Source organism: Stegastes partitus, unplaced genomic scaffold (assembly GCF_000690725.1).
Source record: "Stegastes partitus isolate 25-593 unplaced genomic scaffold, Stegastes_partitus-1.0.2 Scaffold578, whole genome shotgun sequence".
In the NCBI taxonomy this organism is placed as follows: domain Eukaryota; kingdom Metazoa; phylum Chordata; class Actinopteri; family Pomacentridae; genus Stegastes; species Stegastes partitus.
Genome location: NW_007578309.1, coordinates 378,102 through 394,097, shown reverse-complemented (window position 1 = coordinate 394,097; position 15,996 = coordinate 378,102). Strand labels below are relative to the sequence as shown.

At 39.9% G+C, this 15,996-nt stretch overlaps 2 protein-coding genes across 3 annotated transcripts; one reads left to right on the top strand and one right to left on the bottom strand.

Moving 5' to 3' along the window:
* The first annotated feature begins 49 nt into the window (after positions 1–49).
* On the top strand, positions 50–7,328 carry ginm1 (glycoprotein integral membrane 1). Its single transcript, XM_008288873.1, has 8 exons — positions 50–194; positions 372–443; positions 556–655; positions 2,214–2,368; positions 3,282–3,441; positions 3,536–3,750; positions 4,435–4,598; positions 4,693–7,328. Exons 1-8 carry the CDS (start codon positions 105–107, stop codon positions 4,796–4,798), a joined length of 1,062 nt encoding a protein of 353 aa, XP_008287095.1. The 5' UTR covers positions 50–104; the 3' UTR covers positions 4,799–7,328.
* A 745-nt stretch (positions 7,329–8,073) lies between these two features.
* katna1 (katanin p60 (ATPase containing) subunit A 1) lies at positions 8,074–15,853 on the bottom strand. Of its 2 annotated transcripts, none has more exons than XM_008288874.1 (11): positions 15,780–15,853; positions 13,890–14,055; positions 13,652–13,791; positions 12,772–12,976; positions 12,391–12,509; positions 11,221–11,326; positions 10,983–11,141; positions 10,441–10,567; positions 10,065–10,199; positions 9,340–9,466; positions 8,074–8,873 (listed from the first exon to the last, which is right to left on the bottom strand). In XM_008288874.1, exons 2-11 carry the CDS (start codon positions 14,049–14,051, stop codon positions 8,675–8,677), a joined length of 1,479 nt encoding a protein of 492 aa, XP_008287096.1. In that variant the 5' UTR covers positions 14,052–14,055; positions 15,780–15,853; the 3' UTR covers positions 8,074–8,674. The 2 variants fall into 2 exon arrangements, with proteins under 2 accessions (XP_008287096.1, XP_008287097.1); XM_008288875.1 differs by having other exon boundaries at positions 12,772–12,955.
* Between the last annotated feature and the right edge of the window lie 143 nt (positions 15,854–15,996).

Genomic DNA, 15,996 nt, shown 5'->3' with positions numbered 1-15,996 from the left:
TGTCGCGAGAGGACGGCGTCTGCCTTAACTCCCCGCGCCTGCGCAGTTCTCATGTCTTCAATGTTTTTGTTGAAGCTCCTCTGCTGCTGGTAGGTGAAGTCAAAATGGAAACGACATGGCCTACAGTTTGTGTTATATTTCTTATTTTTGCGTCTGTAACACGCACAGAGTCGTCGACCAGGCAACTGAACACGGTAAGCGATAAAACCGACGGTAAATACTGCGCTGACTTGATGATGGTGATGTTAGCGTAGCTGTAGCTTCCCGATCGCTCAGCAATAAGAACACACTGGCAGGCAGACATCATGGTGTTAAACCTCACGCCTCTTTTTGTTTTCTTGTTATGAACTTTTACTCATTGATCCTCACAGGAAAACATCCTGATTAACGTCACAACAGGGACACTGGCGGATACACAACTCCAGGATTCTAACAATTTACAGGTATGCGACGAACAACCAGCTCACTTAGCTAAAAGCAGGTCTTTTATTTTATTTTTTTTAGAAATACAAGAAACAGCTTGACTTTGATGTTTTTTTTTTATTTTTATTTCAGATAAATTTAAATATATCGGTGGGCGATGAGCAGGTGTTCGTCAATGACATCCCAGTCGAGCTGTCAGGGGTCACCAGGTTCAACTGTCAAGCACTTCTCTGTGAGTTTTTATTCATTTATTAATTAATTAATTATTTATTTATTACTAACTTTGCCTTTTAATATCTTTATTGTTGTCCACGGTTTTTATGTGTTTTCCTACTCTACTGCTTTGTAAACAAGGCCTCCATATCTAAGGGTGAAATTTAAATTAACTAAAGGTTTAATGAATGAATGAATGAATGAATGAATGAATGAATGAATGAATGCCCCTCCTTCACAACTCATATGTTTCTGGGGCGACATGTTGGTCATCTGTGTCCGTAGCGCCTGTTAACATCCTGTCAAGTCACCCTGCAACACAAGTAGCAGTTAAGTGGAGCGGAATAAGAAGATCAGTATCAATCTCATGTGTGCTAAGTGCAAAGTTGGAGTCAGGATGTGATTAGCCCAGTTTAGCATATAGACTGAATGCCGGGGAAACCATTAGGCTCAGAGTGATGCACCTTAAAACACCAAACAACATCTGTAAAATTAACAAGTTAGTACTGCTGTTCAGTAGAATTTCTTTTCTTTCTCTATATCATGCTGTTATATAATGAGAGCTGTCAAATTTGATTGTTTGTTCATATGAAAAATGCAGGAATTGTCACCAGATGTCATCAGAATTATTTGGACAGAACTGTGGTTGGGGTGATTTTGCAGGGGAATGCATTTGCATCAAAAAAAAAATATTGAAAATAAAAATAAAAACCTGGGATAAGGTATCCAGACTAAATGTTTTTTGCTTTGGGTGGCATTCAGATCAGGCTTTGCACTCATCCCGTAGAGCTTTGTGGTGCTGATTTAAATGGTTAAACAAATGAGTTGTGTTGCCCCGTGTAGTGACAACAGTGGCAAGTCACTGCTGACCGACTACCTATTTTTGGTCAACATCATGATTTCTGTAGCCAAAATACTTCCACTGAACTGACATTGTGTTTTTTTTTTTTTTGCAACCATATCTTCCTTTTCAGTGTTGCTTCACTCATGTTGCTGTGCTCATGTGCAGCCTGCATGCCAACAAACTCTGTTTCTTGTAAATGCAGCAACAACAAAAAACACACTGTGCATCCAACAACCCTTAAATCAGAGCGAATATGGTTCAACCAAAGAGACTTCTGTTGATAATCAGTCATGAAAATCACGAGTTTCAGTCAGCAAAAAAAGTTGTCTGAAGATTACTCGCCTTGTTTTACATCGTGCGTTTTGTAAAGAGAACATTGCGTCAATGCTGAAACGATACACTGTGTAGTCCTGAACTGTTTCATAAGAACACACAGTAGACTAATGACAAAAGTAAATTAGTGTGTTCCCTCAACTCTGCAGTGTATGTTTTTTTTCACTTTAGCATGTTTTGTTCCTCTTTTCCTTCATTTGTAAATGTTCTCTCTAGCACTCTCTGGACTACAGCCCCTTCCTGTTGATAAATGACTTACATTTTTAATTCCTAGCCATAATTTGTGTTGATGAGGTTAATGGACTGACTAATGGCACAAGGCATGAGGTCTTATCTAAATGCAAACTGTTGGTGAAATGCAATATGCTCATAAAAACACTAAATTGCATTTTTTTTCCAGTGGAGAGCATCAATGGAAGCACCGAGTTTGAATCAGGGGACTTGGTGTCGACCGTCACCCGGGTGATGGTGAGCCAGAACAGGCTGTACAGCGACTCAGAGGAGGTGGTGGCTCTTCAAGTGTTCAGTGAAGTGATAGAAATGGAGGGCAAAGAGGTAAACACCCTTTTTTTTCTAAACTTGCAGCTCTCACATAGAGTCTGTGTGTCAAATTTTACTGGCTGAAAACATCACTTACTGTATTCCAAAGATGTGATTGTTATCAGAAACTGTATTTATATCGTAGAAACTGAACTCGTCTGTTCTCTTTCAAGCAAAATGTTGTTGAAATTTAGACATAAAGAATGTACCAAGAGAACCATTCCTTATGGAGGATGTGTCGAAACTTACAGTCCCACTCAGTTACAATGAAACTCTTCAATAGAAAGATAAATGCATCCAATAAGTACGAGTACAATTGAAAGGGCCTATCTGGCAACAAAAATAAGTTTTCTTATCGTGTTATCATGTGATTATGGTGTTTTTATAATCCTGAAGATGCATCATTTGTGAAATAAGCAGGAAATGCCCTGACTGAGCAGTTCCACCTTAATTCTCCAGTTTTAAACACACAGGTTCAGACAGACAGACAATTTTGGAAGGAAGCAATCTAGTCAAATTTCAGGGTGGCAGTTACTGTAAAATTGTTCTACTTCCTTTTCTGGCTGAATAATGTCAATATTACAGCTTGTCATTGTGTAGTGTACAGTACTTTTACAGTGTTTGACTAGAGTTGTAGTTGAGCTCCAGAATTGCAGTCTCTACCTTTCAGTAAAAAAAAAATAATAATAATAATAATAACAATAATTAAAAGGGGTTCCCCTGTACGATTCATGGAAGTTCCCAATACACTTGCCAAAAGTTTTTAAAGTTTTAAAGCACTCTAAGAAAATGTCCTACAAGGCAGCTCGAGTATCCGTGTTCTTATGCCATCGAAATGTGTAACACGTCATGTGTAGTTTTACTAAGTTATTCAGGATCTTTGCATGAATTTTTGAATGAATTTGCATCTCTCTGTGTTCTCTTTTAGGTCCAGCAGCCTGACATGTGTGAGGTGAAAATCCTGATGAGCCCAGACTTCCAGAAGCTGGCTCAGTTTACCAACATCTACCCCATCGGACACAGTGAGATCTTCAGGGTTCCCAGAGAAAACGATGTGGTTGTCACCGATCCACCAAATTCTAGAAAAGGTTTTTTTTAATGCTTTCAATATCCTAAAGGTTATTATGCAGGTACTCTTTAGCAGTCACCTTTAGTGTGTATTCTTTTCTTATCTCACATCAGATGAAGAGCAGTTGATGTCTCAGACCACCAGTCAGTATCCCCTGAAGCACACGGAGACGACCCAGGAGGAGACTGCAGCGCCGGGAAAGCTCCCAGAGACTCCCCTACGTATGGACCCCGACCTGCTTTATGATGTCCGATATGATGATGAATTTGACCCCACCGAGTCGGATCAGATGGAAACTCCGCCCAAGGAATTTGTATCGTCTTACTCTGTAAGCAAAAGTCAGCTGTTACTAGACAACCAGTTGATGGCATGTAGTAAACACTGCCTCAGAGATGTGTCATTTAAGTAGAAAAAAGTGGTAGTCAATATGTAGGAGGAAGACAATGACACAGTTTCTGCAATTAAACCTTAATAGTCAAATCATGTCATTGTCATTTATATCTCACATTTAAAACAACAGCTTAAGTTCCATCCAGCAGAGAAATAAAATTGGCATTACAAATGTACTTAAGTTTAAAAATTATGGTTGAGACTGCAATAGAAATTATAGAAGAAACTAATAGAAACCCCTAAAATAGAAATGGACTTGTTTTAATGAAATACTACAGTCAAGCTCCTAGAATATCATATAGTCTAACAATTTACCCAACTCATTTAGTTTAGAGGTGAAGGTTGAGACTCTTCAAAATTATACATGGAAACACAACAAATCCAAGCATCGCTTTTGAGAAGTAGAAGTAATAACGCTAGCACAGACTACACAACGTTGTGTCGTCTGTGGGAGATATCAAATCTTAAATCCTACTGTTTGCAGTTGAAGGTGCATCATCTCCACCATTCCGGTTTGTTTTCTAACTCTTCACGTGTGCACACATCTTCCTACGTTGCTGGGAAACCTTTTCTAGAGGTGCAGCAGGAAATGCTCATGTCTCCATGTGCATCGTGTCCTCAGGCCATGTGTGAATGGGTAGAGCAAGCAAGAGTTCGTCTGCGGCGCTTCTGCTCCGAGTCGCTGCCTCTCTTCTTCCTGGTGATGTGGGTGGTGGTGATAGGTGTCGCCGGATCGGCCGTCATCGTCAAGATCTTGGACATGTTCTTCCCAATTTGCGAACATAAGTGAGTTTGTTGTGTGGGGTTTCTGAACAAATAATCAGCTGGAATATCTCTGCTTGTCCCCACAATGCTTAATTGTTCTTTTTCGGTTTCACAGGCACATTTTTCACCTAAACCCCGTCACTCTAATGCCAGAGGACGAGAAGCACAACCTGCTGGAGAACATAGAAATAGAAGCAGAGGAAGAAGGGAAGAAGCCTTGAATGAGGATTGACTTGGTCTGCTCCTTCCAGTTTGTTCCTATTTGTTCTTTAACCTACTGCTTCGCTCCAAGCCTGTATTCAGATCTGTGAACCACTGTTGCTTTTCACTTCGGTTTACTCTTTAAACATTTTAGCCGTGAAACAGGAGCTAGTTTAAAGAGCCCGTATTATGCCTTTAGATCAAATTCCAGTCTTTCAGGTTGGTATGTTGGACAGCTGACGTGTGTTACTTGCATCTGTGCACTCATCTCATCGTCTGGAAATGTCTTTGCTGCAGTGATTGGTGCGATCGTTTATGAAAAGTCACTTTATCGAGGCACTAATGACTCCACTTTGTTACTTGCTTTTCAAAGCTAGTAAGGTGATGCATTACTATTTAATACAAAGACCTTGGAGTACTTTTGTTTTACCCACTTCGAAAACATGCTGTGGCATTATTCCTTCCCAATTTGTCATTGTTCTTTGAATTGTAAGTGAAACATCAAATGTCACATCGATATATAGATCTATGTAGTCGTGTTTTGTTTTTTTAAAGCTGATCCTTGTCAGCAGTTAACAAAACAAACAACCCTCAACGTCTGTTTATTAGATGTTCTTCATAAAATCATGTGTTTTGCGCCAAAGATTTTAAGCTTTTAGAGGGAACAGTTTGGTATTTTGTGAATTACAGATTCGTCAAAAAAACTGACACCACTCTCGTGAAGCTCCAGAAGTCATTTTAGCGTAGCTTACCAAACAGACTGGAAACCGAATGAAACATCTACAATACGTTATCTCCTGTTTATGCCATTCAAAAAAACCCCATTAAGAATAGGTCAACTTGTGGATTGTATTGGGTATTTTTTTTGTTGGGTGTACTGACATCCCAGAAGTTTGTCTTACCACAAGGCTGCCAGACAACCAGCATGTTTCCTAAAATGTCAAACTATTCCTTTAAGCCAATCCTCAAAAAAAACAACTATGGTTAAACCTGACAATTGAAGACGAGAAGCTTCAGAGCTGCTACTGAATAGACCATCTGGTGAGATTGTTTTCTCAAGGTTATTCTTCTTTTTTTTTCACCAAAATGTAGCAGCACAGGTAAGAACAGACACAAGCTTGAGGAAAAAAGCTGAAACACAGTGAGTTCCAAACAATGAATATGAACAAACTGAGCATTTCAGGAGCTGCATCCAAGGAGTTAAGAGTTTACTTACCCAGAAAACACTTTGTGTCTGTAGCATTTCTGTACAGGCCACACTTTCTTTTCGCACTATACCTTTCCCCCCCACAAAATTGTACCCCACAGCCGTTAAAAAAAAAAAAAGAAGAAGAAGAAAATGCACTTATTCGATGTATTTATTTAACATGAGGCAGGCATATTGTCGTCCTTTAAGTGAAGACAAGATAATTGCTAAAGAACCAGTATAACTGAATCTGCTGTTGCCGGTTGATCTGATTAAATAATATTTAATCAAAAAGAAGACAAAGCTATGCAGATCACCGTGTCGGCATGTTGCAGTTTAGAAACAGTGGATCTGAAGTTTGCTAAAAAGCACCTCCCTGTGAGGCCGACTGCACACTTTAGAGGTTAATATGTTGATTGTCTTTCTTCACGGTGCCTCTGTGACTATTTTGGGGATTCTATCACTAAATGGGGAAGCATATTGTATTTTTCTTAATCGGTTTTGTGTGCAGCTTCCTGTTACTAATATCGGAGAATGTAAGTGATGTCTTTCAGAATGTCTATGCACTCTAAACATAAAAGGCAAACTACTGCTCTGACTGGACTGATTTAAAAGAAAGTACAATACCTATTGTTAGAAGAAAGAATCTGCACTTAAGAGTTGAACCTGTGAGTGAAACCTGCATGGATGTGGTTAATCTCAGCAGGATTTGTAGGCTCAGACAATAAACCTCCTCAGTATCGCTCCAGATGGTTTGCTGGGCTGGTTCTGAGGGACCAGACAGGTGGACTGGTCATCAGTCAAAAACATGGGTTTGAGTCATCCTAAGTTCATTATCGTGTTTATTTTCTGTGTGTGTGTGTGTGTTTATTTCATTACTTGTCATGCTTTTTCGAAGACACCCTAAAAGCATCAGCTTGTGCACCTCAGAGCAGCTGAAGACATGATTTTATCTCCCCGGGGCTCAGTTAAAACTGCAGAATGCATGATGTACTGCGTTAGCAAAAGGTGCATGTGTTGTCTAGCTAGTGAATGCAGTTTGCTGCTCAATCAGCAACTTATACATGAAAACTATGAAACTGCATGATGACTCAAAGCAGCATTGATATCTGCCTCAGATTCCTAATTGATCAACTCTATACAACAGAGTGCTGTAGATAACACCAAATTAGCCTGTAAGGCAAACAATGTATCAGGCATGAGGTAATAAACGACAGAAATATGTTTTAATTTGCTCTTTGTTTTAACGGTGTTCGATCCATGTGTTATCTTTTTGACATCTGTGTGCATAAATTGTATGAATTACAGCTGGACTGTGTATTTGAGTCTAAAATCATGCTGATTAAATGCTTTCCTTACGACCATCACAGTGTTTCCCTATAAGGTGTCCTAAATAGTGTCAAATCTAACATTACACAAAGGTCTGAAGACTCACACTCTGTTTCATTTTGGAAAAGGTCTTGTTGAGACACACATGAACAGGGGAGCTGTAATTAATTAAAGTTAAAGTATTATCTTATCACACATCATATATTGGTGGTGTTGTGTACATCAGCTGGTAAGCACTAAAAAGAAAAACCAAAGGCATGCTTAAGGTAATGAAGGAACAGATCCCAACTGTTTAGCAACCAGAGCAATCCATCCCACTAAAAGCAACTTTGGATTGTTGGGTTCTGTTGTTCGTTTAAAATTCGTAAGGTCTTCAACTTGTTATGAAAGTGCTTTGAGATGACGTGCGTTTTGAGTTGGCGCTACATAAATACAATTAACTGAATTGAATTATTAAAATTTATCAGCAGTCACTCCCTCGCTTTTTCCTTCTCAGCATGTTACAGTTTTTCCTCTTTGTCCTTCAGTGATAATGGAACTTGTAATAAACGTAGTCTTTTCATAGCATTGGAAGCACAGCTCCACACCACAGAAAACCACCTATTAGCTCCTGTAGCTAATAATCGATCTTAACAACGACCATACTCAAGTTAGAAATCTGTCTGCTCACCCTCTTTGGTTATTTTCAGTTTTCTGTCTTAAAGTAAATCCTTCAACTGCGACTGTAATGTTTTTACACTTCCCAGCAGACAAATAGATGAACTTACATGCAACACTATGTTAATGTTTATAAACTTTTATTTATAGAAATATCTAGTTAGTGTTTTGTTCACAATAATTTACATCTACAAAAATGTCACAGAACCATGTGGTTCTAAATATGATCAAGTGCAATAAAAACAAGAAATAAGCCAACAGGAATAGCATTGGATTTGCTTGCAAGTAAATAGAACAGTACAAACATATTATGACACTTGTGTAAAGTTGAAGAAAACATGTCTGGAATGAACTCTCTGGAGATTTGTAGCCTCAGTTTTGTGAGCTTTGCTCACATTTGATGACTTCATGATCAATAAAATATTTTGCAAATGAAATGACAGCCATCACCCATAACTTCTTGAAGTTGACTCTTTAGACCTTTTCAGATTAAAACGTTTGCATAACATTAACATAATGTACAAAAAGGGAGAGGTGCTGATTTTAAGTGCACTTATTTACCCACTGTAATGACCTACCTTCATCCAAATCAACTGACTGATTCAGAGGAATTTAAAGTCTCAGCCTGACACACATGGTCACGTTAGAACCCTCTGTTACCTGGATTACACAGCCTCCCACTAGTCACGCGGTCAAACACAGATGAGTCGGAGTCTGACTTTTTTCAGCAGGACCCGAACTCTTCGATCCACTTTTCGTACTTTTCCAGGTCAGATGCTGAAACCGATTTGGACACTTTCCTCAGAGCTGTCTCAAAGTCCTCCATGGTGGTGGGCATGTGCATCTCGTCCCGGGAAATGTTGCGGATCTCCTCTGGCGTGAGGCCCTCGATTCTTCGCCTCATGGCCATTAGAGAGGCGTCCCTGCACCACACAACAGTTTAATTAAGAGCCTTAATTGAATTTCCCTTCTGGGATAAATAAAGTATTTTTCATTTCATTTCATTTAAAGGAGCCAAGATTTCAATGGAATCTGTCAATGACATGAATTTCTGAATTTTTGCAGAAATATTGATTTTAAATTAAAACACGAGCTTTAAATTACATCAGCTTTCTACATAAAGCCTTTATGTAATGAGATTAAACACCATACACACAAAAAATATGTGAACACCAAACCTACTGAACATGAACATGACAGAATAAAATTAAATTACAGTCAATGGCAGGGAACAGGAGGGGAATGGACATAAAGCGTATGGTTGTATGGTTTCTATCCACCGTAGCTATGGCATGTACTTAGTGCCTAAATTTGCTGTTTTGTCTCTGTACTTTTTGCCAAAGAAGCTACTTTGGAGATAGTGAGCATTTTTTTGAAAGAAAACCTCACCTGCACACGTTAGTTATATCAGCTCCTGAGTAGCCCTCCATCTGCTCTGCGATCTTGTCCAAGTCCACGTCGTTAGCCAGCTCCAGCTCCTTCAGATTGATCCTGAGCAGCTCCACTCGCCCCTTAGCTGGAAACACAGAGGCAACAGTAAGTAGGAAAATGCTACCACTTGCAGTAGCCACAGCATGTAGCCAACCAGTGGACATATAAAGGTCCCTACTCAAGACTAACAACCAGGAAACACAGACAACTGCTCTGGGGTCCCTACAATAATAACTTTAATCTTCTTGAGGTGTGTATTATCTAGAAAAATGGTGTGGGATTGGGAGTCTGGGACTCTTGACCAGGACACTCCCAGTTACAGACACTGGATTAGGCAGCATTCCTGCAGAGCTGTCCTGGAGCAAAAAACTAATTCAAATATAGTATGTATAGTCTGCTGTGTGCACTGTACTTGAAGGTGACAGGGTACAGAATGTGAGGAATGTGGGGGCCCAACAGATATACCCCAGGACCTCCCTGGTAGGTTAATCTGCTATGACTGTTATCTAGTCAGCACAGGGGGCAATTAACAGAGACGTAATAAAGCCGATGTGCCAGAACAGTTATCTTCAACTTTCTTGATGTTTAACAATTTTACAGACCCACTTAGAAGCTGCAGTAAATTGCATTTTCAATTATACACACTTCTCTGCTCATAATGAGCAGCGAAGAGATGATCGTACTTGAAGGCAGTGGTATGTAGATCCTCTTCTCCAGCCGCCTCCTCAGAGCCTCGTCAATGTCCCATGGGAAGTTGGTGGCGGCCAGCACCATCACCATCTTTGACGGGTCGTCGTTCTCCGACGCTCCACCAACACCTGCACAAAATCCACAAAAACGGAAAAGGCCTCAGAAAACATTTGCTTTGTTAGAAATATTTCTGCTTTTAGAGCTGTAGAGTATAAGTAGAATGTTGGAAAACTGGCAATATTGCAGAAAAATCTGATTAAACTTGTTTAAATCGGTCAGCAAAAAGTGCTTCAAAGGGTAAACATTATGTATTGCACAGGATGGAATTGCACTTAGTAAATTAAACTGAACGCATAGTAGGTGTTTTACCATCCATCTGCACCAGTAGCTCGGCCTTGACTCTCCTGCTGGCCTCATGCTCCTCTGATGTCCCTCTTCGGCTGCACATGGAGTCAATTTCATCAATGAAGATTGTCGTTGGAGCATAAAAACGTGCCTGTACAAAGACACGTGCAATGACAGAGTTCAGGAAATACTGTATGAACAAAAACTTAACTATGGGATTGTGTACAAACAAATCTGCCAGAGAAGTGAGATAGATTTCAATAACTACTTCACTTGATCTAAAGTTTAACTGAATTCGAGACCAGAGGCAAGACTGAATTTTAAAATTAGCAGTATATCAATTGTGACATTAAATGTGCATTACTTAGATTTTGACCACTAGAGGGCTCTACAACTGACTTACAGACCTACCAATGGCAGAGAATACAACATAATGTAAAATAGTATCTCTTATTGATGTTGTTGCACAGGAACCTTGTTTACAACAACAACAGCCATGAGGCCAAGAACATATAAGAAACCTAAAAAAAAAACAACAACTGACGATCCAAAGTGGCTGAGCTTACCATTTCAAAGAGAACGCGAACTAATTTTTCAGACTCTCCTCTGTACTTGGAGGTGAGCGTAGATGAGGACACGTTGAAGAACGTGGTTCTGCATTCCGTAGCAACGGCTTTGGCCAAAAGCGTTTTCCCTGTTCCTGGAGGTCCCACCATAAGCACTCCCTAAAGTGGAAAATGATTTCCATGTAATAGCAATGCTTGCAAAAGAAGAAATAATACAAACTTCTCCATAAACCAGTACCTTCCACGGTCTTCGTATGCCTTTGAAAAATGCTGGCATCCACATTGGCAACACGACTGCTTCTTTCAGGAGTTTTTTTGCATCTTCTAGGTCTGCAATATCATCCCTAGAGAAACAGGGGAGATGGAGGTTGCATTGAACAGTTCTCAGAAAGAAAGTCTGATAAACCCAAAAGAATGTACAAGTCTTGCTAAAAAGTCTGCACCTTGATGTCTCCATTTCTAAAAACATACTGAATATAAAAAAAGATGGCCATCGCCTTCAGGTCAGAGGAGTGAAACCAATTCAGAAGTGACTTAAACTGCCATTCTTTCTCAGGGCCAGGTGGGACGGCCAGGTGAAAACTCGAGGCTTCAAATGTTTATTCCACAAACTGATGAGTGACGTTGCTGTGGCTACATCCATCTTTTACACACAGTCTATGTTTATAGCATAATTTAATGTTTTTCTAGTTGTCTGAATGTAAAATCAAATCAAACTACAGGTTGTGTTGACAGAGCAAAAAGGAGGATGCAAACAAATAAAAAATGCAAGTGCAGTATGTAGAGTCACATTTTTTTCCCCAGTATTGGTAACACCTATGGATACTTTTGCTTTTTCTTTATAATGATTAATGACATTTTAATTTTGTTATGCAGCACAAAATCATTTATTTTAGTTCTCTCTACTTCTAGTCACAGTTGTGCTGTTTCCATAGAGGTGCTACACTGTATATTGTGAAAAAGGAGTCCACAGAGTGAAAGTATTGACACAATAAACACCCAGAACACCCACATTCAGAATACACCTGATTTGCAGTAGACATTTTCATGTGTCACAGCAGTGAACGAACAGGTGAAATTAACAATTTCTCAGTTCTTTCAAGTGTCCTAGTAAGCTGTGATAATGAACCCACATGCACAACAGCAGGACCTGCCCTAAGTGGGATTCAGCCTGTGCTTTCCTTTCCTTACTGCGACAAGACAAAATGTCTGCTTTAACGACTTCTTCCGAAAAAAGCTACAAAGGAACAATTTACCATCTGCTTGTTTTCTATCTTTTTTATCTTACTCTTAGAGAAGATAATAGTTTCACTACTAAGGGTGCAGATTTAGCTCCGCTGACTACAAAACAAGAAGGACTAAACTGCAAAGTTATCAAACAAACACATTTCCCAAAGAGCTCACCTACCATTTCACATTTGGATTCTGAGATATAATATCTCTCTCCAGAGCTTCCACGAGGTCTTTATCATATCCTGTCCCGTCAAACTTTTTCATTTCTTTTTCCTGGACATCTGATTTTTTGTTCTGAAAAGCAGATTTTAAAAAAAAAACAAAAAAAACAAACAAAAAAACATTACTCTTCCCAGTTTGCTGAGGGTAACCCATGTGGTCTGGTTTCCCCCGGACAGAAAAACTGGAATGACAGGCTGAGCAGTAAGTAAATGCAGCATATGGATACTGTCTGATGAGCAATGCAAACAGTTGCCTCTGAATAAATATTATGTAATTATAATAAAGAAAAAGGTAGTGTATTGTTTCAAGTTCAAACCACCAGTATGTCTTTCACCTTATCGTCCTTTGCTTTGCCAGCAGCCTCCTTTGTCTCTTTTGGTTCCTTCTTTTCTTTGCCTTTGGAAGGTTTGCTTCTGTCTCCGTTGGCCCCTCGAGGCGCGTGCCTCTGCTGGGCCCTCCCGGCCCCGCTCAGGTGGTTGTTGGCAGGTTTGCTCTCTTTATAGAGGTTAGAAGAACGCCTGACAGGACAAGGAGAATGTCTGTGAAAGGAGGACAGCAAGATGGTGCTATTAACAACAAGCACGAGCCCTCCGAGTCATGCATTTTCACAGCTGAAACCATTATTTTACACATGACAACTGTTTAGTTTTAATTAAGCACTGACAAGTTGATGCAATTATGTTTGGGGGAAGAAAAAAAACAAAAAAACAAGGCCAATATTTTCAAAAATCCAACTTTACCATATTTATCATGGGGCTGTCAGTACAAAACTCACCAGATGAATGACTTATTAGAGTATAGACATATTTGTGTGTATTTCCTGACACATTATATTGTATGTGGAAAGCTCAACAAGTGTATGAATACAGCCAGAGTAGTAAATGGAGACAAAAAGGGAAAAACAACAAAGAGGCTGTATGAGGTTTACAGACGACCTTTCAGCCAGACAGAGTAGGAACAAAACAGGCTCACATCAGGGACTCAAGTTTACTAATCTCAATCATATGACTACATCAGGGCTATTGTATTTAGACAAATAGCTCACACAACACCAGCCACAAACCTGTGGACTGCACAAGTGAAAAGAGACCTAGAACTTTGGTGTTCAGAAAACATCAGAATTGGAAGAAAAAATAAGTGAATGAAGAAAATTATTTAAGCAATGAATGAGTAGATGAAAATTAATGTTGTATTTTAATAACCAAATGCAATACCTCTGCTCCACATGCACTGGTCTTTTTTCAAAATCATCATAGTTACTGGGTTTAACAGACGACGTGTCCAGCTGAAAGTTTTCTAGAGTTGACATTATGTCCTGAACCTGTTGATTCTCTTCACTAATTTCTTGCCACACCTGAGGAAAAAAACAAAAACAAATACACATATCACATTTTAGAACAGGCAGGATTCCATCCTGAATATGATCTGTTATTTTATGGATGCCAGATTTACCTGCTGCCATCTCTGCTGCGAACCGCTGTCTCGCACAGCAGACACATATTTTTGGATTTGTTCAAGCACCCCACGATAGAGAACGCAGGCCGAGCTGTAGTTTCCTAGCAGGGCGTATTCGCGGGCCAGCTTCACATTCTCAGTGATCTCTCGTAGACTCATGCTGCTGCAGAAACACAACAGGTTGGTACACAATTAGAACACGTTGCAGCTAAATCGTCAAACATGTTGCTAACACGTTGCCACAGCTGGCTGGTGCAGAAAAGCAGGAATAAAGCCAACACAGATCAATTGTTATCTGGCTGGGATTATTTCCTCTGTCACTTTTTTTGCAGGAACTTTCTCTGGGAGCTGAGAACCTTTTGAGGAACTACCTACATTTCCACCCGAACCAGGGAGACTGTTTCATGATAAACAGTCTAAATTTAAGCAATTTTGGGGGGTTTGGAGAAAAATACTTAAGCAATAAATGAGAAGTTGAAGGTGACTGTTGTATGTAGATAACCAATAACCCGTTTCCCAGGACTTTACAACCACCATTTATAAAAAACCTGCAACCGTGAGGAAGTTTGAATTGTTTCTGTACCACTGTGTTTCACCACAACAACATGGAAGAAGAAGAAGAAACTCTTGGCTTTGTTAACCCTGATACAGAAGACATTTGGTGGGAAACTGAGACGGAGAACCACAATGAGAAATTGTTCCCAAAAAGATGTTCATGTGCAGCCAAAATTCAGCCTGCATGCTACAAAGGCAGTGGTGCACATGCACAGATTATGTGGAAGTCAATTCAGTGTGCAGGTGTGGAACACATCCTCCATGCGTGCTAGAAAGTAGCATAAATTAAAACAACTGCGTGTCTACAGGTGTTTGTCTGTTAGGGAGTATTATCCCAGCATTAGGACGACACCGATCATTAGAAACTGGAACTAAAAGTTGTGTGACTTTAGAAAACAGGGACGAAGGCGACCTCTTTGAAGAGATATAATTACAACAAGAATCGCTCATGGTTATGTCAGTATAGTTTTGTGTTTTAAGCATTTTCTGTTTAGTTTCTCTATGACTGCACTGTTCTGACACACTGGATGTATCGTGGAAACAACACTGACTTGATGAAGTGGGTCAGTAGCTGCAGATCTATGGTCTGTCATCATGGTCATTCAGTCAGTAGGCCACCAGTTCATCACATGAACCAAGTAGTTGTTTTTGTTGTTTGTTAGCTAAAATGTCAGCTGTTAAACCCCAAATGTTTTTGTATTTTTTATACAAAAAAATTGCCTTATGAAGAATTAAACTTAGAAATGTTTTTCCAGATGCATTCACGTGAGAGCAACTCCTTCTCTTGCTGCTGCTGCTGCTGCTGTCAGCTCACCCAGCACTTATACCGGGTCATTTCCAATAGTGTTTCCCGTAACCTTCACCCTACACTTGGAAGTAACTAAGCACAGTTTCACACACTTGTTTACACACTCAGTGAAATATAAATAAGCTATTAGGGTGGCTGTTAGTTCACGGTTTAGCGTCTTTCTCCAAAGATTAGACGGAGCCCCGCCCAGCTGATAGACAACTGGAAGTGGGAAAACTGCGACACTAAAGTCCACATGTACAATGTAGGAAGTTATTTTTCCTGTTCGTGGAAAAAAACGCTCATAACATAGATGTGAGTGAACAACATTTTAAAACGCTAGTGTCCTTTGAAGTTGAAATGTTTACGTTGCTTTGAATTTCCAGCCGGGGAAGCTGCTTTCTCTCAGTTTCTAGTAAAAAAAACAGTATAAAAGCGCAAACTGCACAAAACTCGACGAACGCAGCTGTTTCAGTAACTTTATATGAATTAGTACGAGTGAAGATTCTAACCCAAAACTGCTCTGTATAAGGTTTATACTCAACTTTTCAGATGAACACACGTAGAGCCCTCGCAGCAGCAGTGACGAGTTCCGCTGTGACCGTTCAGAGGCTGAGATACGAAGCAGCTGGCAGGGGCGGAGCCGAGGAGGCCCCGGGGTGGCCCTGGCCCCCAACACTTCCACACCATTACTGCCTTCTGTGTCCCTGTACCAGCCCGGAAGGATAAAGGTGAGGCAAATTTCTTCATCCACCAAAAGCA